Source organism: Nothobranchius furzeri, chromosome 14 (assembly GCF_043380555.1).
Source record: "Nothobranchius furzeri strain GRZ-AD chromosome 14, NfurGRZ-RIMD1, whole genome shotgun sequence".
Taxonomy (NCBI): domain Eukaryota; kingdom Metazoa; phylum Chordata; class Actinopteri; order Cyprinodontiformes; family Nothobranchiidae; genus Nothobranchius; species Nothobranchius furzeri.
This window is the reverse complement of record NC_091754.1, coordinates 20,887,346-20,911,892: the sequence shown is the minus strand read 5'-3', so window position 1 is coordinate 20,911,892 and position 24,547 is coordinate 20,887,346. Positions and strand designations below refer to the sequence as shown.

At 41.1% G+C, this 24,547-nt stretch overlaps 1 protein-coding gene across 3 annotated transcripts; it reads left to right on the top strand.

The window, feature by feature from the left end:
* The first annotated feature begins 257 nt into the window (after positions 1-257).
* Positions 258-24,117, top strand: ppp1r9ala (protein phosphatase 1 regulatory subunit 9A-like A). Of its 3 annotated transcripts, XM_015966483.3 has the most exons (20): positions 258-398; positions 849-2,801; positions 16,617-16,749; positions 16,972-17,092; positions 17,320-17,424; positions 17,738-17,867; positions 18,400-18,558; positions 18,641-18,694; positions 18,801-19,030; positions 19,286-19,382; positions 19,455-19,572; positions 19,650-19,798; positions 20,003-20,327; positions 20,409-20,466; positions 20,539-20,610; positions 20,766-20,955; positions 21,706-21,750; positions 22,524-22,640; positions 23,347-23,535; positions 23,730-24,117. In XM_015966483.3, exons 2-20 carry the CDS (start codon positions 987-989, stop codon positions 23,886-23,888), a joined length of 4,266 nt encoding a protein of 1,421 aa, XP_015821969.1. In that variant the 5' UTR covers positions 258-398; positions 849-986; the 3' UTR covers positions 23,889-24,117. The 3 variants fall into 3 exon arrangements, with proteins under 3 accessions (XP_015821969.1, XP_015821970.1, XP_015821971.1); XM_015966484.3 differs by lacking the exon at positions 21,706-21,750; XM_015966485.3 differs by lacking the exons at positions 21,706-21,750; positions 22,524-22,640.
* Positions 24,118-24,547: the final 430 nt, after the last annotated feature.

The following is a 24,547-nucleotide window of genomic DNA, read 5'->3' as shown; positions in this document are numbered from 1 at the left end:
CTTAACAATTACAGAGCAAATAATCATTTAAGCTTGGTGCGGACTCCTGTCCTTCCAGAGGTCTAGGTGAGTTCTGGTTCCCACGCTTTTCCCTGGACATTCATCGTGTCTCTGGGCTGTGCTGTGGAGAAGTTGTGGCGAGAAACACGTAAGAAACAGGAGTAGTACTGTACAGTCCTGGAATGTGCGCGCGCTCCCGATCACTCAATCGCGGCGTGCGCGGAGAGGGGCTGGGGTGCGCGCGCATCCCGCGGCAGGTCTGGAAGTGCAAAAGAGGGAGACGGGGAAACACTGCTGGAGCGGGGAATGATGGCGGTGAGCAAGAAGGAACAAGTTTGATACTGTAAAAACCGGAATTCTGAGCCGTATTCCGGAGTCTAACTCGATGAGGAGACTTGGTGAGAGACCGAGAAAGTTCTTTAAGTTGTTTTACGAATCTGCTTGTTGTAATTGAGTCAACAGCTTCAGCGACTTGTAACCAAAACGCGACACAATGAATTGTCGGGGAGAAAAGTGAAGGGTCGGCACACTAAAGTGAACTTTGCGTCGCTCTTTTATGTGTGGGTGGAGTTGCTGCTGGCAACCGTTTGACTACAGACCAACACACATGGCCGTACTTAGTTACTTTTGAGGTCAGCTAGTTTCGTTAAACTTTAGCTTAAGCTAGGAGTTGCAAAGAAATGCGTAGAAGTACGTACGTGTGCACGCGACCTTACGTTAACCTTTCAACGGCTGGTTAAATCAGTGTTATTTTATTATGTTTGTTCCATAATTGATTGAACAAATTAGCACCGTCTTTGGAAAGACTTATTAAAAGTATTTGTTCTGTATTACGTTTCTTTCTTTAGATGACTCCGCTTGGATTGAGAGAACAGTGCTCCAGAAAAACCCCTCCGCTGGACCCATGGCACCGGTCTCATAAAGCCTTGCAGTAGTTCTTCCTCAAAAGTTGATTTTTATATAATCGTGCCTCAGCCATAAACAAGATGATCAAAGCAGAGAGCAAAGGAGCAGAGAGATCCCTGAGAAGTGCCTCCCCTCACAGAAATGCATACAAGTCAGACTTCCACGCCATTAAGTGCTCATTTGATGGGCCAAAATCCGAGGATGCCTCCAAAACGGTTACAAATGGATCTTGTGACAACCGGGAGGAGGCGAGGGGAAGGCCTTTTGGAACCAGAGTTAACAAGATAAAGAACATTTTCCTTCAAATGGATGGACAGCAACTTGAATCTCAAGAAAGCAAACAAATTTTAAAGCCTGACGTTCCCCAGACGTCTCCTACGAAGGTCCAGTTTCCAGTCAGCTCACACAAAGTTAGCTTCAACAGTACCTCAAGCCCAGAATCTAACAGTTTAGATAAAACACCCAAGGGAGAAGATGCTGAGATTGACAAAGTGGCTTTGGCAGAGAAGTTTTCTGTGACCAGAAAAATCTTTGAAAGGGGCATCAAAGACCAGGCTGTGGCTGAAAAACAGTCTCCAAACAGAGTAGTGAACCGGTTGTCCTTGGGAAGTGTCTCAGATGAAGGCAAAAGTGCAAGGAGACTGTCAGGATCATCAGAGGCTGTCGGTAAATTAGAGCAAATTCATGTCTCAGCAGCCAAAAGTCATCCAGATGAGCTGATTGATGGTGAAAAAAAGCATGTGTCTAAAGTGTCACTGAGTGCAGGACCTATATCAAAGAGGTTGGAAAATTATATAGGTGAGAATGACACAGAAGGCGAGAACACATCTGGGAAAGGAGGAACGGTGTCTTCTAAACAACACAGTACTACTCAACACATACAGCCTACCTCTCCAACAAGAAACAGCTTACACAAACCTACTTCTCCTGTCAGGGAAGCTGCCGATTCTATAAATGGTGTTAGCAACAAAAATAAAGACAAAACGTCACATTCTGGACTTAAGCCAACTTTTCCGGCTACCAGTCCGACATGCAAATCATTTTCTACAACTGATTCTGCTCAGAAACTCAATTCTCCAGAGGAGACAGCCTCTGTTAGTCATGGCTACAAGTTCAACTCTTTGTCTGGTGATAAATTTAGTAGGACATCTGTTGGTGGGGATGGAGCCAAGCCACAGAGTCCTCCCCCAACAGATGAGAAACAGCCTTTGCTGTTGAGTGGCGGACTTCAGAAGACTGACACTGTCAAGTACAACGACAAAGCCAGGAGTAAAGATGGCACGACCCTTGGCTCTACAGGAAACAAACCAACTAGCCAGATTTCATCCCCTGAATCCAGAGGGGGAGGCATGGTGCGGGCTGAACTGGTTGTGGTTCAGAATGAGTCCTCAGAAAGTGAGGAGAACGAGGAGGTGAATATTGAAGACATTTCATTTGAAGAGCGACGTGGCAAAGACAGAAAAAGAAGCTTTCCAGTTGAAAAACAAAGCCTTGTGACACGAGAGGCCACAATAGAAGCACAGAGGGGTGCAGACATCATAGACGAGGGCCGAGTCCTGGAGGATGACGAGGAATTTGGTCTTGATGATAACAAGGAGGACAACAGTTTTATTGTGAATCGGGATGGCGAAGAAACTTATGGTGACGAGGATGAGGCAGTAGAGGAGGAAGGTGCACTAGAGAAGCAGGTGGATAGATCCCCTCCAGTAGTGTATGGGATTGAGAATGCAGCGTTTGTGGATGACAGAGATATAGACCAAGTCATTGGGGAAGAGGAAGAGGAGGAGGACCAAAACTATGGGGAATGTGATGACTGTTACGAGGCTCCTGGCCTCTCGGATGAAGATGAACCTCCCCCAAAGAGGAAAATCAAGTTTTCCACAGATCCTATCTTGGTAAGTATTTCATGATGTTAACATCTGCAGCACTGTTGCTAAGCTGAAACCCCAGAAACATATTAAACTCTGCTTTCATTATAATCTACTGAATCTCTAACTCAGCAATGGTGTCTGACCTGGGTGTTCCCCACAGACTCAGCAAACTAGCAGAGGCTGAGAATGAATGCTTTTGTCTGGTATGCTCACGTCACAGCTGCCAAACTCTGCCATCAGATACGATTCGTTACAGTTAACAAGACTAAGGTTTATCTGATCTTGTCGCAGGTAGTTTGACAACCTAGTTTCCAAATCTCATGAGAGATGAACGAGAGGTTTAGAGTCGGGGCAGTGTAGTTGCAGTATTTTTGGAAATAATGTTGACTTAGCAAAGTGGCTGTGAGAGCAGGACTGAAGCTGAAAAGAGCTAGATACAGTCAGTGAAACTTTATACTTATCAAAATAATGGCAACTTTTGATGAAATTTGCAATTGTTTTACTCTCTGTGCTGACCTAGAAAATGTTTCATTGCATTTTCTGGAGGAACTGCATGCTTTCAAGCCTCCATCTGTCAAGAGTTCATTAAAATATCAGAAAATGTGCCCATGTGTTAAAGGGGCATTATGGAAGTTTGACAGCCAAAACATGTATAGAAATAATAAATTTCTTCTTCATACATTCTCCTGCAATGCCCTGGTCCTGTAGAATGAGCCCTGGCATTTTTACAGTGATTGCCTGTTTTTCTGTGAAATCACAGAAAAAGAGAGCTGCTCGGGTCGAGCAGGCTGCTTCATGCGCGTTCACGCTCAGGCATAGCCTGTAGCACTTGCTATCAGTAGCTTTAGCAGCAGAGAGTGAGGTAGTGCCAACTCAGCGACTTTGTCGCTGTTCCTAACGCCTAGTGATGAACCTAGCTACATTTCTGAGGACCCTTAGCTACTTTCTTCTAGATATTTCCTGCAAATTGGCAACAAAATAGCCATTTTCGCTTCGAACCGTTCTTTCAACGCTGTTTTAGCTGTCATCAGGAATATAAATATTACAGATGCCAAAGACGTTAATGGTGCTGTAGCTCACCTAGTTAGACATCGGACTCTCGTGCAGGAGACCCGGGTTAGATTCTGGGTGTGAACATAGTTTATTTAGTTTCTTTTTTACATTAATGGTATACTTTTTTACAGTAAGATGCCCACATTTTTTTGAGACTCGCCGAACGGCATTGAATTCACAGATAAAAAAAAGATGTGGGTTCAACTTTCATTTTGGAACAATTTTTCAAGCAAGGGAAGGGCATGATTTGAGCATGCAGGAAAACTGACCCATAAACCTTTGTCGGCTGTGCTGAAGAGAAAGTTACAGAACCAAGTTATTTAATTAGCTGCGCATTCTCCTGTCCTCTGTCCTCCGGGCCACACATACACACACACAGTATTTTCGTTAAGGAGTGTGCACGTACAGCATGCGCGCCTCGTGCACGAGCCTACTATTGAAGCTGCCGTTACGCTTTTGGCCTGAGGGGGCAATTGCGAGCATAAAAATTCAAAACTCCGTAAAGTCCCTTTAACTAAGCTCTTAAATATTTAGAGATTTTTCAAGAAACCAACTTGCATGCTGATGCATTTTTGTTTTGTTTCATGCTTGTAAGTTACTTTTATATTTAGTCTTACTGCAGGTTTCCATACTTATAGGATTGGAAAAGGTGTCATTATGTAAATGTAGAGGGATTCTGCATTCTTCTGAAACAAAATGCTTTTTTTAAGGGTTTAGCATGCATTTCACATGGTGTACACAATTTTTTGTCTGCAAATTTTCAAAACTCTTGGTATCCCCCCATTATCGTATTATTATATATTTGTTTGCTGTGCTGTTCTTACCTCAAATTGCATGTTGTTGCTGTTCAACTTGCATCATGTGAGGCACACCTGCTGAATCACAGTGAGTCAGTGCTGAACAGGTTGCATGTAAATGCAAAAGGATGCCTTTGAATGAACTCAAACCTTACAGTGCTGTGTGGGACATATGATAAAGTTTATTGATCCTTCCATTAACATGCTCTCCCTTGATGTTGACATACATAAAATAGAATATGCAGTGTACAGCTCTTGTAAACACATATTCTTTAATATTTAGAAAAATAAAGAGTATTGTTGTATTTAAACAAAGCCTTGTAGGCTCCCTTTTCTTAGTTTCACAGAAGGGCATACTTACCTTTTTTGGACGTAAATAACAACCCCTCAATTAGAATTCAATTCAATTCAAGTTTATTTATATAGCGCCAAATCACGACAAGCGTCGTCTCAAGGCACTTCACATAATTCCTCTGGGATTAATAAAGTATTTTTGAATTTCAATTGAATTGAATAAACATTCCAATACAGGTCAGTTCATTAAGCCAATCATAAAAAAGTTTCTTATATAAGGAACCCAGCAAATTGCATCGAGTCACTGACTAGTGTCAGTGACATTACAGCAATCCTCATACTAAGCAAGCATGCAGTGACAGTGGAGAGGAAAACTCCCTTTTAACAGGAAGAAACTCCAGAGGATCCTGACTCAGTATAAGCAGCCATCCGCCACAGAGCAGACAGACAGACAGACAGACACACACACACACACACCAAGTAGTGTTTCTATGGTTACATTGTGATTTCTTAGTAAATATTCTATTTGGTGAGAGATAAACTTTATTGTATTTATCCTAGTGAATCTATAATTAAACGGGTAAACTAGTAGTAGCACATTCAATGTCAAGGACAGTAAAGTGTTATCAGGAGAGGAAGAATGTTTAAGTGGTTTGCAACAGTGTTCAAGACTAGTCACTAGTCTTATCCTGCCCAGTCATATTGGTCTTTTTTCTTTATTAAATGAAATATTACTGCTTTAACAGTGCGGCTGACTTACTGGATAAGTAATGTTTTTGAATTGAGCTAGTGTCCTAGTCAGACATTCTGATTGTAGAACATACTGAAATGTCTCTATTCAAAAGAAAACAAATATTTATTTTAGTGTTTATTTTTTTACTATTTATGTTTCCCAGTTTTCAATCCCTGCAGGTACATGGGTGTGCCTGATTTCTGCTACTGTCACAGTAACAAAAACCTTTCCCTGTAGACCCCTTCTGTTTAGACATGCCAGTTTGTAGTCATACATCAACATTTCCCTGTACATTGTCATAGACAAATGCTCTATTTATTTTTTCTGCTGGTGTTCCCTTGTTGGGTATCACCATCCATTGCTTTCTTGGACTTAAGGGGTGTGGTGGTAGTAGAAGATATATATTCCCTCTACTGATAATCCACCATCACTGTATCTAATCATTTTGCCAAAACAGAACAGATCTCTCCCATGCATTCCACACAACATTCACTGTTTATTCAGGCCCTAAAGTCAGCTGTTATCTCAGGGCGTGGATCTCCTCTCCCCATTTCCATTCTGGTCATCAGGGGGTCCTGGGAGAGGGGGACCAGAAGTTGAAGCTAGAGTGACAGGGACATAAACTACACATTACATTGTAAGCCATGTGTTGGACGTTCTGCTTTCTCTCTCTTTAAACATTGTCTATATAACATAGTGGTTTTACCCCAAATAAAGGGAGCTTTTGCATATTGTATTTGTTGATTTATTCATTTGCGTTTACTAGGGCTGGGGGTAAACGATTATTTTTAAAACGATTATTCTGACGATTATTTTATCGAATAGTCGACTATTCTAATGACTATTTAGAAAATTAATCTAATGATTATTTTTCTATTGCACAATTAACAAAAACCAGAAAATCTCAAATAAATTCCTCAAAAAAAAATTGATAAATTCTTACTGTAAGAGAATAAACACTACAGGCCTTCCATTTTGTATAACACTGCGTTTATTGTGTTGGTTGGTTATGTTCTGATGACGTGTAGAACTTGGGAGTGCAGGCTGCTGCCTGAGAGGTGGTAGAAGATGGAGTGTCTCCATGCTGCTTTGTTTTGGTCACTTATGTGCGTGAGGCGAGTGGTCTTACGGGTTAAACCAAACTCAGGTGGTATTTTACACTAAACCGAAAACCCACAACACTCTAAATGTAATAAAAGGGAGATCTACACCACAAAAAAGATTAACTCTAAACCAAAACGTAACAGCTTATCCCAACGCAAGAAGCTGTTAGCGAAGATGCTAACAGTAGCTTTACCAACATTAAGTTCAAGTTACCAAGTTTAAATAAACCAAAAACACCCAGCAGCAAACAGACCAGCACGGAGGAGAGACTGCTACCACCAAAACAGCTCTCCTAATGTCTGAAAGAAGCTCCTTTATTAAGGGAGAAGCGCTCCCGGTGATTTTCTACATCTGCGATAGACACGAAGCAGCGCATCTGACCCCGGAAGTTGTTGTCCGTTGCCGGGAGACGAAGGGGCAAAACAGGAAAATAATCTAGTAGTGGACGGACGTTGTTCCGGGTCTTCGGTATTTGGCGGAGATGTTAGTGAAGGCGGAGAAGAGGGCGAACTAGAGGAAGAACAGGCAGATTCCTCCTCTATTTACAAACTCCTGGGGATGCAACAAGTGGGCGCGGTGCGTCGACTTCCGGATCTGACGTCGACAAATTTTTAGAATCGAGCCGTCGACTTCGTCGAGGCTTCGCTACAGCCCTAGTGTTTACATGCATTTTTTAGGTTGGTTTGGGTTTGTTGGGTGCGTAATTGATAACAAGGTAAATCTCTACTTGCTGAACTGATAATATTAGCTTTCTGCTAACAGTCTGCTTGTCGGGTTGGTATCCTACTCAGGTGAGAAGAAAGAAGAAATGCTTTGTGCTGTTAGCTTGCCACAGGATTAGGTCCCTAAGTAACCAAAGTCTTCTGACAGAGAACATGTCCTTTTTGGAAGAAAGATCATCTTTGTGAGGGAATCCAGACATCCACTCAGTTTTATCGCTGTTGAAAAGGAAACTTGGATGAAGGCAGTTTATAAGACATTAAAGTGAAATGTAAGATACTAGCATTCAGTGTGCATGCAACTCAAAATGTGTATTGGACCAAGTGAAACTGTTAAAGTAGCAGTGTTGGGGCTTTACAAACATCTTTAGGAGTTTCTACTCTGTGGGCAAGTTTGTCCTAACATTCAGACGTCAGACAGCATATCCAGCACGTTTTGCTATGTCCCAGATGGTGGAGGAACCATTTTAATTTCATATCTGTGGTCTGACAAATAGTTAGGCATTTCCCCGTCTCACAGCCAGTTAACTTTTACACATTTGGGGGTTTCTCTGCTTTTTTTATTGACAGCTAAACTAAACCTGGCTACAAGTACAGATAATTAATTAGTTAATTAAAGTTTTGAAAAAGTTTTGTATACCCAATTTGAAGATATAGCTGAAACGTTTAGGAATAAATAAAAAATGTGTTCAAAGCCGACCGATTTGTTATATATTTGTATACACAGGATTTGATTATTGTTGAGCATTTCAAAGGGGTTGTCCAAAAGACGTTTGGACATTATCTGATCAGGATCGACACCTGCTGCTTTGCCCTACACTTCCCACAGTTATAGGAAGCCCAACAGCAGTTTTAGACAAGTGCATTCATCTGTTAACACACATGGCTTTTTGATTTTATCATAACTTAAAGCTTACTTTAATTTTGCTTTTTGAATTTTATATATGAGTCAATATTCAAGCATACCTTTTCTTACCAATTTGGCATCTCGCATGCCTGAGGCAAAGGATATTTAGTTACTAAAAGTTTTTGCTGTGACATCATTGGTTTGTTTTCTCTTAGCAGAAAGTGTGTTTATATAGTTTCTTTTATGTCCTAACTTCCTTCCTGCAGGACCGATATCATGGTCTTCAATCTGTATTTTACGATGACTAAAAAAGAAAACGTGGCTGCTGCAGCCAAATGACCCAGTAGTGAAATGCTTATGATTTCCTGACTGAAATGGCTCTTCTACACAGGATTTAGTCTGATTTGACTTGTTCCTCTAACCAGCGAAGCATATCTGAGTTCCCCTCAGCCACCTGGGTTGGAGGGTGATAGCCGGGGCAGAATACTAATGTAGTCAGCTCAGTGCTGCTTATTAACCCGCTTGCTCTGGGATAAGAGTTAGGCTGATTGGAACTGCTTTAAACTTTTCTATTTTGTGATCACAAAAACATTAATGTGATGTAATGTAATGAGAAGTAAATGTGCAGAAACCAATGTTTGCTTTTACAAGAACAAAAATAGCTTTTGTGGACCATTCAGAGACAAACCTGTTCTACCTGTTGAACCTTTTTGAAACTCCATTCTCTCCCTACTTTTCCTGCTTCGGGTTTCACTTTAGGTTTAATATTTTCATCTATAAAGCCAATCATAAGTTTATTTCCTGACCTTTCTGCAGTCTCATACACTTCGTCTTAATACTTTTTTGATTCCATGAAAGGCTTTTTTCTTTCTTCTGTTGGATAACAGCTACCAGAGGCTGAAGTATTGATCTTGCTGCAACCAACAAAAACTATTTTGTTTCACTGTTTGATTCATTTGCCCCTCAAAACTATTCTCTTTCACCGTTTTTAAAAGTTGTCTAAAATAGGGTTTTTTTTTGGCGTGCTCATCAGGTTGCAGCACCTCTGAAGTGAACATAATGGGCTACATTTTTCCAGAATTTAAAAATGTGTACGAGAAATCCTAGGAAACCTCTAAAGCATCTATATAAATATATTTTCAGCTTGCTTCATAAATCTTTGCACAAAACAATCATTGTTTACATTTGATCACTGTGAACTCTGTGAACACAGGAAGTACTAGAGATATTGCAGTTGTGGTGTGTTTATCCAGGATTTAAAATCCAGTACCACGCCTCTTCCCTAACTACTCTGTGATCTGTGCTGGCTACCGCCCCTGCCCCAGCTCAGCCTCACAGCATGTTTTAATTTGTTGTCTTTTGTGCTCATTTACATTGAGTCCCCCATCTAGCAGGCAGTCCATTGGTTTGTTTTGATTTTTTTTGCACTGGCAAGAGGTTTCTCTGGCATGCTTTTTCTTGCAGCTGCTGATTCATTTCCCTTTCTGGTACTGTGTTGGTAGGGAGGGGAGTGAAGGAATGATGGAAAGAGTTTCATGTAGGGTGTGGGCATGTCTAGGTTTGTTCATGTGAATTTACATGATGAGGACAGATTATTACAGTTGTTCAAGATTAAATAAAAGTGACCCTCAGGATAGACTTAGCTGAGTGTTTGACTTCAATTTGAATGCTAAATGTGATACTGTTAGATCAGAGACCCAGTAAACAACAAGAGTGATTATTTAAGGAAGAATATTTGACAGAAAATGTTCAATTGATGTGAAATTCTTAGATATTAACTTTTCCGGGCAACAGTTTTTGCTTTAATCTGTCCCATCTTTACATTATGTGTGTTCTAAATGTAAAAAAAAAAAGTGTTGGAGCCTGTTAGCAGGGAAGAGTACACTTTGTGTGAGGATGCTTTTGAGAGTGAGAAGCTAGTAAACAGACTGATTCCTGTTTTTCTTGCCAGCTAGACAGTGGGCGAGTGATTGGATTTCAGCAATGAACAGAACAAAAGATTTTGGAAAAGGTTTAGGAGTTTGTGGCGACATACACAAGAAATCAAGGGTAGTTGAAGTGGGAAAGTCGGTTCTGTTAAAGGCCATAAAACAGCACATCAGATCTTAGTGAATTCAAAGTAAAAGCAAACTTGTCTCAAGGACCTTACAGGTTTCTGTACAAATACTAAACTGTGAACTGAGCCTTCTGTTAAATAAAAAACATTTGTGTTTTAGATGGAAACAAGGTTACATTCATGTTATTGTTTGGAAAACTTGATTTGAGGGAGAGCTGAGGCCTCATCAATGGCATTCCTGCTTGAACTAGAGAGCTGCTGTGGTGTCGACACAGCCAACGTCTCATCTTTCTTACTACATGAGTGGAGTACCTGAAAAGTGCCCTAAATCAGTGTGCAAATGTGCTGTTTTATAGACTGTGTCTATTATTCAGTGAGATATTGTTAAAATAATTCACATTGACTAACTGAACTGACAGCTTAATGAGTAATTCTGGAAACTTGGTGTCTCGGTTCTTTGGGCTTCATCCAAAGGCTACATGGTGAGGAAACCGAAAGAGGAGGCCTTTGTTTTGGGTTGATTCCTCAGGTCTCTAGTGCTGAATGCCCTGTTTTCCCACTGTGAAAGTATTTATTTGATGACATCATAAAACCTTTGGCAGACATCTCAGTCAGTGTCGCTCTAATCTTGTGTTATTATTTTATGTTAAAATGTTACGATTTGCAATGACCTTTGTGTAATCCGAAGCATGGAACCTCAGATATTTGACATTGTAATAAGAAGAATTTGGCAACATGAAGTCAAAATAACATTGTTATATATATTCTTTATGGTGTAAAAAGTCTGTATTCTAAGACTGTGGCCAAAGAGTCAACTCTGCATCTTTTCTGGTATTTATCTTCTCAGTGGCCTAGTGGTAGAGTGTCCACCCTGGAAGATCGGGGTTCAGATCCGGTCGGGTCATACCAAAGACTTTTAAAATGGGACTCAACGCCTCCCTGCTTGACACTCCGCTTGAAGTGGTTGGATTGGGATAGTATCTTCCGGCTCTTGGAGAGTACAGATGCTTTTTTTCCTCCTCTTCTCCCTATCTTATCCCCAAGGCTCTTTGTCTATCTTTGGGTGTACGGCGCTTCTACATTTTTTCTGGAAACTTGAAATTATTAAAAATGGACCTGGTCAGCTGGTCTCAACGTAATTGATGAAATTTTCTCAACGATGAGAACGGGAGAAGGGGCTCCTGGGTGCCCCTCTGGGACAGATCCAGTTGGGCATATCATGGACTGGAAACAGTGGAACCTGATATACCTCTCTCAACTGTCTGTAGAGGATTCTGAAGACGTATGGATATTCGTGGTGTTGGTGTCAGGTTTCCTGCTTTTTGGCCTGGGAGGTTACCTGGCTTACTGGAAAATTAACGAGCTGTCGATGAATATTGACTCTTTCCCGGAGTTCAGGGATGGATTACACCGTGCTGTGAATGCACAGACTCATATAATTGTCAATGAGTCATAAGCTTGGAACTTTGGCTGAGATTCATGCATTGGCACAAAAGATTGATGCGATCAAGGAGCGAGTGGACAAATCGGCACGGATTGGGATAGATTAATTACACCGTTATTGGATTTTGTGAGGTTGAGGACCAGTGGAACCTTAAGACAGAGAAGAAATTATCTCTGTCTGGCCCCAAAACAATTTCTTATCTGAATCTGGTGCCCTTGAGCCTGTGAGGCTGAAACGAACACTTCTGGACTCCAGCAGGTGAGTCCCGTTAGCATGACTGCCACAGCACTAACCGTGTTAGCTCCGGTAAATAATAAACAAGTAATTTGTGAAAGCTACGACACACACACACACACACACATACAGATATAATCTAAAATATGATCCCCATTCTTCAACAATAGATCTTCCTATAGGACCGGTAGAACCTCCGTGTCATCGTGGATTAGAAAACAACGATCCAAGCTAGCGAGTTAGCATCAGGAAGATTTATTGTGGTAACCAATCGGTTAAATATTTTCTGATGTTATATCAATAAATACACAGCGGTAAAGCTGGCAACATGTTATTTTACTCATCTGTAGATTACTGAATTATATTGGGACAATATGATGGAGCTAATCAGCTGAGAACTTAACTAAAAGCTGCCCATGGAGCACAGACATGAAATATTTAACAAACTGTACCGATTTTGGTTCCAAAGATGAACAGAATCCTCCCCGGTGTCCTAATCGGGCCGCGGGTTTTCTGAGTGAAATGGTCCAAAGCCTGTCTGCACCTCCGGTTCTGATATCCAGCTGCAGGGCACGGAGTTCAGTTGAACATCTCCAGTAATCCAAATTCCGTTCTTGTCGCCGTATCCCAGAGGAAAAAAAAAATCTGACCGACTAGCAGAGAGGCTTCAGAAGCTACATCTGACTGATGACACATTGTTCTCTGCTATAACGCTAACGCAGAAACACCGGAGTCGGGGGTTGTTTACTACAGCTGCTTCAGCAGATCTCCTTGTGAAACGTCACCAGCTGCCCAGGGCTTAGACCGGAAGTTAAGTTTCTGTTTTTTCCGCGCCAGTAAAAAATATCAGATTTTCTTTCAATTCCAGCCGTGAAAATCCAAAAACCTTTTTCATCTGAGGTTTTAATACTTCTTTACACATGCCATTCAAATAAATTTTGCCTCTGGCCAATATCTTTAAAACAATGATTTGTTATTTTGTTTGTAGAATTATTCTTGATTTACACAATGGTGTCCACTCTGCAATATCGATCGATACAGGTTTTCCTTTTGAAAAGAAATGTCCGTTAACAATAATGTTAGAGCATTTATTAAGGAGACATTTTTCAGGAACATGAATATACATTTAAATCAAATAAATACAACTTTACAGTGTAAAAAATTTACTGAACATTTTTCTAAATCAAACAAATAAAAACTAAATAAAATAGTGATGGAAACAAAATAGAATCATTTAAAAACACACCTGCAACATCTAAAGTGCATTCCGTCTTGTATGCTTTTTACTAATAATAAACATCTTCATGTAAAATATAAATGAAACCTTTTGACTGAGCAGCAGCATCAACAACCCCCTCTTTTCTGAGACTTCCTGTCTGGGTATCCATTGAAGTGCCTGACTTTAAATCGGCTCTTAATAAAAAAAAGGTATTTTAGCCAATAAAAATGATTAAATATACGCCCGCCATATCAGCCAACCTGTTTATATCGGTCAATCCCGTCTGCTAGCTAGCACATAGCTCTGCTAACAAAGTTTATCTTATCCTACTTTCTTCCTCTTTTGGTCCCTCGTGTGTGTGTTTCCTGCATCCCAACACAACTTGTGTGAAAAAACAAATTAGGCTCAGTTTGATTACTACAACTTCTATGATGTCTTTCCAAATTTAATCTGAAGCACCCTTTTTTATTTTATTTTTTTTTATTTTGCTTTTTTGCTGTTAGCATAGTCTGATTACTGAAAGCTGCAACTCCTGTTACAGAGGGTTTTAGACATTTATGACAGAATCATTGTGACTCAACTGTTAAACTCCCAGTTGGGGCATCATTAGTTTTTATCTCAGTAATCTGGTATTAGCCCCTCTCAGAGTCTGTTAATCTCTAATCAAATGTGTTATCTCACATGTTCTATTCAGAACTTTAATTACTCAAACATTATTTATATTTATTGATTTTTTTTTGCACTTTTGCTGACTTGAATATAGCATTATTATTTCTGCTCTTGGTCTGTCTCAACATGAATGAGAGCGAGGGTTGGGTGCAGCACACGTCTAGCAGTGCATCATAAAAGAGCTGAACAGGGAAAATGTATGTTTACAGCAGATCCACTGTAGTAAGAAATAAATAGAAATCTAAATTCAGCAGAAAGGGAGCATGGACCCTGTCTACACATTCACTCATAATTCTTGGTAAAAATTTCCGTAAGAAAGTCTTTAATCATAAATTGCATCAGTGTTCTTCTGAGATTTTAGTCGGAAACTTGCTGTAAATTCTCCACAAGAGTCCCGAGTGAGTGCTACTACAAAGGCCTTGCCCTTGTGTGTCATGTAGTTGAATTATATTTGGAAATTTTCAAGATAGCTATGGAAAATGGCTTCACTTGGCACAGTTGTTGGTCTGACAGTGGTCTCTGATCCACTGTGTTGAGGCCTCAAGTTCAAGAATTTGTATTGTTTAAACAAGAATGTTGAATTATATGGTGTTAAGTGAAACCAGCACCAGGTTAGCCTAGTGAACTAGACCAAATTCTTGCTTTGCAAAGTTTCTTCTAGGCACGCTCCATTGGAACCTCCGCAGCTCCTACCAGAACTCTGGCTAGCCAATCACAGCTCTCTAGAGGGGTTTCAAACACATAAAGAGCTGTGATTGGTCCATAATGGTGGGCCAATCATAGTGCTCTATCTGCTTAGTGAACAATTAACAGAGCTTTATCCGCTTTGTGGGCCAATCAAGGCACTCTATATGCCGTGTGGGTGGGGTGATGCAACAGAGTGAAACAAGAGTATGTCACATTCATTCAGTGCGTTTACATGCAGCCAATAACCCTTTTAAAACCTGAATATTCACAATAACCCGGTTCCGCAGGTCCACGTAAACACCCCCAGAAACCCGGATATGCTCATAACCGGATTTTTAAAAACCCGGTTACTACACCTGGGGTAACCCTTTTCTAACCCGAATGTTTGGTCGTGTAAACGCATATCGAGATATCCCCATCAAAGCGTGTGTTCTGCGCATGCTCTGTTCGCAAGGAATCTTGATCTTTTGAGTAGAGAGACGTCTTGTATGCGCCAGAACTCCGGAAGTAAACAACAAGTAGGGAGCAACATGGCGAGTCGCAGCACAGCACTACACTTTCGGAGTGACGAAGAAACTAAAGCACAAACAAACGCGGTCGAACTGGGAAAAATGTTGTTGTTTTCACGGATACCGGAACGAGAAGAACCGGAAATGACGCATATTGCGTCTGGACGTAGTCCACACGTCCTGACGCTACCCCAGCGTCCGCATTTACATCGGGTTATGCAAGTTAGGGGTAACTCTTTCTATTTGTGCTTGTAAACGGGTTATTCTGATCAACTCAGAAACCCGAATGCCGACCATAACCCGGATATTGGCTGCATGTAAACGTAGTCATTGTCCAGTGGAATGCGGAGATCATTTGAAAGACAACGGTAGAACTCGCCCCACAACCGAGAGCCGTCAATGGAGCGTGGCTAGACTAAATAATACATTTATTTAGTCTGGCTTGCCAGGCTAGCACCAGGTGGCTAACGGTGATGCTGCACTTTGATTTAGTTCAAGTTTCATGTCACAAATTTTATTTTATTTCAGTTTAAATAATAGATTGTTTGGGAATTTTGTGGCAAATGCCTGAAATGTAAATGTCTCCTGTTTCAAACAACAGATCCTCTCTTCTGAGTTTGAATCTAAATGAACTTGTAAATTCCTGTTAACAACCTGCTCTGTGACCACATTTGAATCACATACCCCGTCCTTTCAGCTCTGGTGGTTTTTATGAAGAAACAAAGATGTTTCTTCAGATGGTGACTGGCTGGTTTTCATTGCTGTGGTTTGATTTGGTGGAAAGGATCAGAGACAATTGGCTGTTCTCTCTGCTGGACATTGTTAGATGAGTGGGACTGAGCTGCAGAGCATAGAAAAACAAAAAGCTGCAGTGGGATGGAGGAAATGCATTTCTGCAGCAATCTGACAAATCAACACTTCCCTACATGGTTCTGCTAATTTAACGTCGTTTTGGACATTAACATTTGTTTAATCATTTCTGTTTCCAAGCCTGGTTTTAAAATGCTGTTCACTAAAATCTAATGTAAATATACATTTATTTCGTTGACACCTTTTTGTTTCCCATTACTCTCTGGAAGAAAATGCTGTTAAATTTGTAAGCATCCATCTTTTCCCCTGCTTGGCTCTTTCCAGATGTGTCCTACTTTTCACACTGCTCATGATCTTCCTTTACTGGCTGTCTGTTCTTTATAATTGTAACCAGAAAACTCCTTTTCAGACTCGTCCAACGCTTTGAGAAGCCAACTTGCAAGTTTTACAACTTCTTTAATGTCATTAAATGTGTTCAAAAAGCCTCCATAGATAGATAGCTTTAGATTTAAGAGCTTTATACCTAACAAACTAAGGCATAAAGTTCTGATCTGAGGGTCCAAATCACCCTCTGCTCCTCCGCAGCTGTAGGCTCGAGCACCACACCAGTGCTTTAGTTCTTCAAGCAAAAGTTACAGTGAAAATTTTAATTTGATCTACACAGGTCTTCAGTACCTTCTCCAACGAGGATTATGATCGACGAAACGATGACGTTGACCCAGTCGCCGCGTCTGCTGAGTATGAGCTTGAGAAGAGGGTGGAGAAGATGGATGTGTTTCCTGTGGAAATTGAAAAAGGTGGATTTAAAACGAGAACACTTGGCAGGTCATAGAAGCTGGAGATTTCAGAACTGGCTAAAATGAATCCAGTTTATTTATATCAGTTTATTCTTAAAAAAAAAGTCTTAGTTTCAATCAGAATGTGCCTAATCCTGATTAAGAACTGTGTGTCTGTCTGAAGATGTGGACTTCAGCTTGTTTGTGTCAGTTCTTTGGTCCTAATAATGTCTCTGCCACCAGGAGACAATGGGCTCGGTATCAGTATCATCGGAATGGGAGTGGGAGCCGACCAGGGTTTGGAAAAACTTGGCATTTTTGTGAAAACAATAACAGAAAACGGAGCTGCTGAGAAGGACGGCCGGTGAGTTTGCTCCGAAAACTATGTGTTCAGCTGTAAACTTCAGTCAAAAATGACTTATTTCATGTTTTTACAACACATGCTCATATGTACGGCTTCGTAATTAAGAACACTTTAAAATCTCACAGTAAAATTTTTTATCCAGTGTTTTCTGAAGTGTTCATATCTCACTAGATTAAAATCCTCTGAAATCCTGCCAGCAGATCCACCATGTTGTGTGTTTTATACAGGATCCAGGTGAATGACCAGATAGTAGAAGTGGATGGTGTCAGCCTGGTGGGAGTAACCCAGCTGTTTGCTGCAACAGTCCTAAAGAACACTAAAGGCTCTGTGAGGTCAGCTCAACCTCTCCTTCACCTCTGGAAAGAGCGTTACAGTAAAACTCTAGCTGCCAGTGAGAGTTCACTGCTGTTATTTAACACTAATCCTGTAAAAAGTTAGTACATCTGTACTTTGGGGTTCTGTGATAAACGGACTGTAAGGGGCAGCACACATAATTGTGTTAGGGAAATCACCCACACACTCTTACAAGTTCAGGTCTGAAATATCTTTCAGGTTTGCATATTTCTAGTGAAAGTTGCAGAAGGCTGTGCCCCGAGGGCTTTCTAAACGACATGTTTTAAATCATGTGGGTCCTGCCTCTAACAGGTTCCTGGTTGGTCGGGAGAAGCCAGGAACCCAGAGCGAGGTTGCACGCCTCATAAGTGAGACCCTGGAGCAGGAGAAGAACCAACATCAGCATCACCTGGATGACCTTTATGAACACTCGACAGAGGAGGTGAGTCAGCTGGTCACCAAGACCTCACACATGTTTGCTCATACTGTATTCACAAGGTTTTTTTGTTTTACAAGTCTTAATTCTGTAATTAAAGTAATCCCGCCATGTCATGAGCATAGCATTAGCCCCTTTTGCCGCTCCCAGACCAAACCCTCTCAACTCATCCAGGAAATTAGCATCTGGCCTTGAGTAAGCCGTGTGTCACCAGTCTGCTGTGTTGGAGAATGTTCATTCAGCTGCCATCTGTCCGTCAGAGTTGTGAAATGTTTGCTTTCTGAAGTTCACGCCACCACAATCCTTTGCTTTTGCAACAAAGAGGCTGCGCAAAGACTAAACAGGATTTACTGGAGCAGACAAAATCTGAAAGTTATGTAAAGGGTGTTGGTGGCCTTGCTGTCAATTCAGAGTGTTGCTCGTGTTGTTTGTTTTTAAATGTAAACATGTCTCATCCAGACCAGCCTAGTGTTATTGGCACAATGTTAAACATTCATCTGGGCGAGTGTCTGATTTCATAATATGAGATTTATTTTAGGAAGAGAGGTACGAGGAGGAAGAGGACATGGAAGAAATAATTCTGGGGTCGAACTTCTCTCCGGGTCGGAACATTGAGGTGTTTGAGCTTCCTGAATCCGAGACTTTGTTCATGCCAGCCAACATGGACAGCTCTCAGATGGTCTTCAAGTTCAAAGAGGTACCCACCTCCACAAACACACTCACTGGTTTGGTTTAAATAATTACTTTTGCAGATGTAAGATGTTTAATTTTTCTCATAGCTGCAGCTCAAGCATGGAGTAGCTGTAGCTGAGATAAATAAGCTAAAGGAAAAGGTAGGAGGAAATTAAACAGTCAACAAAAAAGTTAGTCATGCTGCACGGTGTGAGGACCCCCAACAGCTAAACCTGTTCAAACTAAAATGTCCCTTTTTCTGTGCAGCTGAGGAAATCTGAGGAGGACAAATCATCCTGGGATGTTAGGGAATCTGCACTGGAGCAGAAAATAGAGGATAGCAACGAGAAAATCCTGAAGCTGGAGAATTACTGGCTGGAAGCCCAGACTGTGTGTAAGACTGTGAATGAGCAGTTAGCAGAGACTCAGGCTCAGTACGAAGCGCTGGACAAAAAGTACAACAAGGCCAAGAAGCTGATCAAGGACCACCAACAAAAGTACGTTTGTCTCCGGTCACAGAGGACTGGTTTGTGTTTTATGTAAATTTTAGCTAATTTAAGCAGGAAGGAGATAATAAACATTCTTAATTTTAAGAATGATGAACAGAAGAATCTGCTTGATATCAGGGTTGTTCTTGATTATCATTCTAAGAAGTTTGTCTAAATTTTTAAACACTTCAGGTATTTTTAGTTTTAAGGACACTTGATCATCACCAAAAACATGATGGGTTTGTTTTCTTCTTTCCTCCTCAGAGAAATAGATTTTGTAAAGAAGGAGGAAGAACTAAAAAAGCTTCTAGATGAAAAGGAGAAATGGTGTAAGGAGCAGCTGGAGAGTTTACAGACGAGGGTGAGATTTCCCGGCAGAAGATTAAAGCAGCTGGAACCACTGAGATCAGCCTGAGTCTGTTTTTGTCCCTAGATTGCTGTCCTGGAGTCCAGAGGTGCCTCAGCCCCAGAATATCAGAGCGGTCAGGATTCAGCCGCTGAAAGCAGCCGAGACTCTCTCACCAACACACACTCCGTTGACTCCCTGATAGGTACGGTGGGCTGAACCCGTTTCAACAGCTTGCCTCTAAAGCAGCGTGTGTTCATGTTTGTACATCTCTGCTCGTAGAGCAAGACTGGAATGAGGCGGTTCCAGAAACTGTGCGGTTGGACACGAGTGCTCAGAAAGCAAAATGTCTGTTGGCTCAGAAGTCCAAACGTCAGCCATCCAGGAACAAGCTAAAGGAGAACTTTGCTGCTCATTCTAGTCACTCTCAGGTTTGTCTGGACACATATATTTAATCTCATTTGCTTACTGTACCAAAAAAATCTATAACTAAAGCTAGTTTGAGCAGCTATTTTACTCTGGAGACACGTGTCATAATTCCTAAAAGCCATCATGCAGAAACTTTTGTTACATAAACAGCTTTTATCCCCTCTTCCTCGCATTGTTTGTGTGAATAATCGTCTTGGTCCCTACAGGAAACTGAAGATGAGGACGAGCAGGAGCAGCAGGAGTCTACCAGGAAGCGGAGGTCTATCCAGGAGAGTTTGGCCCTGCCCATTCCTGTCTGCTATCCCGGAAACGAACAGCCAGACGATCCGCTCGAGAGTAGAGATGCTTCCAAAACTAAATCTGAGCTTTCCAGCAGCCCGTCTTTGTCACCTTCACAAGGGGACAGTGCTGAAAGTTGTGGAAGTCCTCATTTTTCTCCTCCAAAACACTCTTCCTCCCCACAGTCTCCCTCTGGTTTCATGCATAATGTAAAGAAGAAGGAGCCAAAAGCCAAGGGGAAAGAGCTCAAAGGTAAGTGAGGCGCAAAAGTAGATCCTGGAATATGTCAACTTTTTATTTGTATAAAACTTTTAATTGCTGCTTCTTTTACAGAGGAGCTAAGTGAGGTTTCTCCTGCTGCGAAGCCTAAAAGACGATTTCCAGACTTTGGGTAAGCAAGTTGGTCACTTGTTGCAAAAAGTTTTTTTTATTTTCTGTAAATAAAATATCTCGATTAAAACAGCGGCCTCCGAAAGTCAGGCGGTAAAGGAAAAAAGCACGACAAAGAGGCAACGAGAGCATCTTTGGGCAGCAGGTACGAGTTCAGATGTCATTTAGAAACATGCTGGTGAAATAGAATAATTTTTAATATTTACAGATTTATTTGAAAGGACTTTGTTATGGAAAACTGTCACTAATGAGGCTTTTATTTATGGCTTTGGCCTGCTAATCAAATACTCCAATGGCCAGGGGGTCTTCAGAGTTGCTAGAAGAATCTGGAGGAAACCTGTCTCCGGCAGAGTCAATGACCTCCATCCCTACCTGTATGCCGTTCTCCTGGTTTGGAGACAAAGACAGGGAGCCGTCCTCCAGCAGCAGCAGCCTACCATATACTGCAAACGAGACCAGCAGCGAGCAAAGCCAGGATCGCAAAAATAAGGTATGAAGCTTTCTGCTTATTTCCCACAAGAACAATAGAAGTAGACATTTTCCTCCATGTCTTCACATGTTCTAGTGGATGTTTGTGTGTGGGTGAGCTGGCTGAGTCCTCCTCACTAAGAGGACCACAAATGACAACAGTTTTGATTAAAAAAAAACTCTAGATTGCACAAACAAAACCTCTGATTTTATTTGTTGTTTTGTCTCAAGTTTCTCCTCATCCACTCGCTCTCATGTATTTTCTGAAATGTGCTGCAAGCTACTAAACGAAGCATCCTCCACAGCAAATGTCATCATCTCTGATGATCGATTCAGTGTATACGTGAGGGTTTGATGTCTATGTAAACCATAATTTATTATGAAGTGTGTTCTGTTATCATCAGAGTGTGAATCAAAGAGCCAAACTTGCACTTTCTCAGATCTGTACTGGAAGAATAAAAAGATAGTTTCTGCATTAACATTTGGAGGAAATTCGTCCGATTTTCTGACTAGAATGAGAGAGTAGCCTAATAAGAATGTGTCTGTGGTTCTGTATCCATACGCGAATGTTGTGGCAAGTGATGCAGCAAATGCACCCAGCAGGAAGCCTGGCTGTCGTGCAGGATTAGGTGGGCTGCTGTTCCCAAAATACAGTTTAATGAGTTCAAGACATGAACGAAAACGCTGACAGCAGGTTACTGAGACGTGCTGCTGATGTGTGATTATTTTATGCTTTCTGGTAAATCTGTCGCCCATTTTTCCCATTAAACAGACAAATCTCTCCTGGTCTTCTTTATTCAGTCGCTCATTAGATTTGGTACAGTATGCTTGTTTTTTGTTACACCTTTGATTCCTAAATAACAGTAGTTTATTACCAACTAACTCGGTTAACTTCTCACTTTCGTCGCACCCTTTTGAATAAATTACTGTTTCTTTTGTAGTGGGTATGTGGTAAAGTTTCAGCAGCAAATTGTGCCCATTTCTTTCTTTTTATTATCATTAAGAAAGCTTCCAGGCATGCGTTAAATGAAATGGATGAAGCCACGAGCAGTTTTCATGACATGCTGCGATTGCTAATTGGAAAATCAGTTCAGAACTTTGCATGGATTTGATTCTAACCAGCGTGGTGTGTGTAAAACGTGATGCATTTTGTGTAAATGCACACAAATATGCATCAAATTTACAAACCCCACTATTTAAAATCTAAATGTTCATACATAACATAAAATCCCTGAACTAATCACATGAATGGTGTTGCACCCTCTCAAGTGTAAACATTACCCATACCTGAAATGTTTCCTGTTTTGCTTGATTTAATTAGCCAGAGCGACATTAGCTGCTGTAGTTTTGGTGGTGGATTCCTTTATTTTGATCTAATTTGAAGATTGTGCCGCTCAGTAGATGCTGATCATTTCCAGTCAGTCTTTTCTACATAATCAAGTAAACAGTTTAATTTCAACATATTTTTAGTCGTAAAAACACCACTCTTCATCCGTCTGTTTCCTGTTTTCATAGTGCTTAAAAAAACAAAAACCTCCTGTTCTGGTGATATTTTGTTGTAAATGCGTTCCTTCTTTCCACTTGTTCCAGAGTTTTTCAGTCATAGATGATTCTAACGCTGCCAGTCCCAGTTCAGACATCTCTGGGTTAGTCGCTGAACCCAATCTGTCTGGGCGCTCTCACACTTTAATCTTCTCTTCCAGCGAGGTGAGTGCTCTTCTTGTTGCGCAGTCACAAAAGCTGTGTGGGACGCCTTGATGCAGCTGAAAGGGGACATTCTCAAGCATGCTCTCTGAGCCCACCCCCCTTTCATAGTGCAGATTAAACCATGAATGGACAGAGAATAGGAGCGCTGCATGTCTGCCTGTGTTTGTTGTGGCTAAAGCAGCTGATTGTATCCGTGCAAAATGTTTTAACTGTCTGCGGAGGGGTGTATCTGTTTTTGAGTTAGTTTCCATATCTGAAGGGGTGAAGTCATGCATCACAGTTTTATTGGTATTTTTCTGCTGCTGCACGCTTGTGTTGTGTGCTAGCTTGGGAAATGTTCATCGGCTGGATCTTTTATACTCTGTTGCAGCTTTTCCTTCTTTTTTGTCGATTCAGGCAGTTAAAAGGACATATTTGCTGTTTGATATATGTATTTAAAGTCTGTATTACAACACTCGTCATTTATTTCTACATTGTTAAACAATAATCAGCTCTTTCCCACACCATATGTGGCTGTTCTCTTAATTGAAAGCATCTACAGATGTTATAGGACTATATTTTTTGTTTTCCTTTTACACACAAACCAGTAGGAGTCCAACGCTGCTCAACGTTTAATAATTAAGGAAAAGTTTGATTAAAATCATTATTTCAAAATAAAGCCGCTGTAATTTCAGTATCTTATCTGTAATGTTTGTTTTCTGTGCAGACGTTGGATGATGAGCCAGTGGCTGCAGGAAAAGAGTATCAGTGGCAGAACCGGCCAGTTTCTGAGTGGACCAATCAGCAGGTCTGTCACTGGTTGATGGGCATGAACATGGACCAGTACACACCAGAGTTCACAGCTAAAGGAATCGACGGCCAGCAGCTCCTGAACTTGGACAGCGACAAGCTGAAGGTGAAACAAATGCATGTTTAAACAGTGATGATGTCATTAGAATGATGAAGGCAGCAGACAGCTCTGATTTTAGAGAAGTCAGTCCTGACCAGGGAGTTACTGCCCCCTTGTGGACTTGTGTGTGAAAAGCATTTTTTTAGAGACATTAATGACAGAACAAGTATGGGTAAATCGTTACACGTTCTCCCCTCCAGACACTTGGTGTTTTGAGTCAAAGCGATCGTTCCACTATCAAGAAGAAGCTGAAGGACATGCGTAAGGCTCAAGAGAAGCTGGAGAAACAAAGAGAGAAACGAGAGAAGGAAGGGCGACGCAGCGCCAAGCTGCCGCTCTCTAACGACTCGGTCTGCTGAGGTTGCTGAATCAAACATCTTTATTTGTATTAATTTGTCAGGACTTCCTGTGTGAAGTTTTTTCCCTGTGCAGCTTTTTGTCATCCTTCCAGTTGGTTGCAATGTAAACAAACATATCCTATCAGTGACCGACGTCTCCTTCTGCTGACTGAGGGAGCAGCTAGTTATGATTTATGTTCATCCGTTAATGTCTGAGTTTAAACTTTTGCTCTCACCTGCATCAACGTCACCTTCCACTTTTTAACTAAACGATGGAGAATGTCAAACTTGGTTTGTGACCAAAATGGATGTTCGAACATTTTTACCACTGAAAAGCTACAAGCTTTGATGAAAAACATGTATTCAAAATGTAAAATTGTTTTTTTGCAGATCATACATAGAAGTAAAACGTATACAGCTCTTTTTTAGACGTTTGCAGAAATTATTGGCAGGAACAGTTGTTGTACAGACACAAGCACTATTTGTCTTTTAATTTTTGAGGGGCCACAAAGTTTTAAATGTATAAATGAGTTTTATACATGTGCCTGTTAACTGCATTTTCTTGTTTGTTTACTTAAAATCTATTGTTTTATATCTAAATTTTCTACTAAGTAGAATAGTGTGGCTGGTAGGGATGAGGTGAGCTGCTGCGTCCGACCCAGACTCCATCACGGAGGTGG

What these genes read in the sequence shown, in the direction of transcription:
- ppp1r9ala (XM_015966483.3), top strand. Translation starts at nt 987, where the DNA reads ATGATCAAAGCAGAGAGCAAAGGAGCAGAGAGATCCCTGAGAAGTGCC. An exon ending in TTTCCACAGATCCTATCTTG is followed by an intron (nt 2,802 to 16,616) that starts GTAAGTATTTCA and finishes TGATCTACACAG; the next exon opens with GTCTTCAGTACCTTCTCCAA. An exon ending in TGGACAGCGACAAGCTGAAG is followed by an intron (nt 23,536 to 23,729) that starts GTGAAACAAATG and finishes TCTCCCCTCCAG; the next exon opens with ACACTTGGTGTTTTGAGTCA.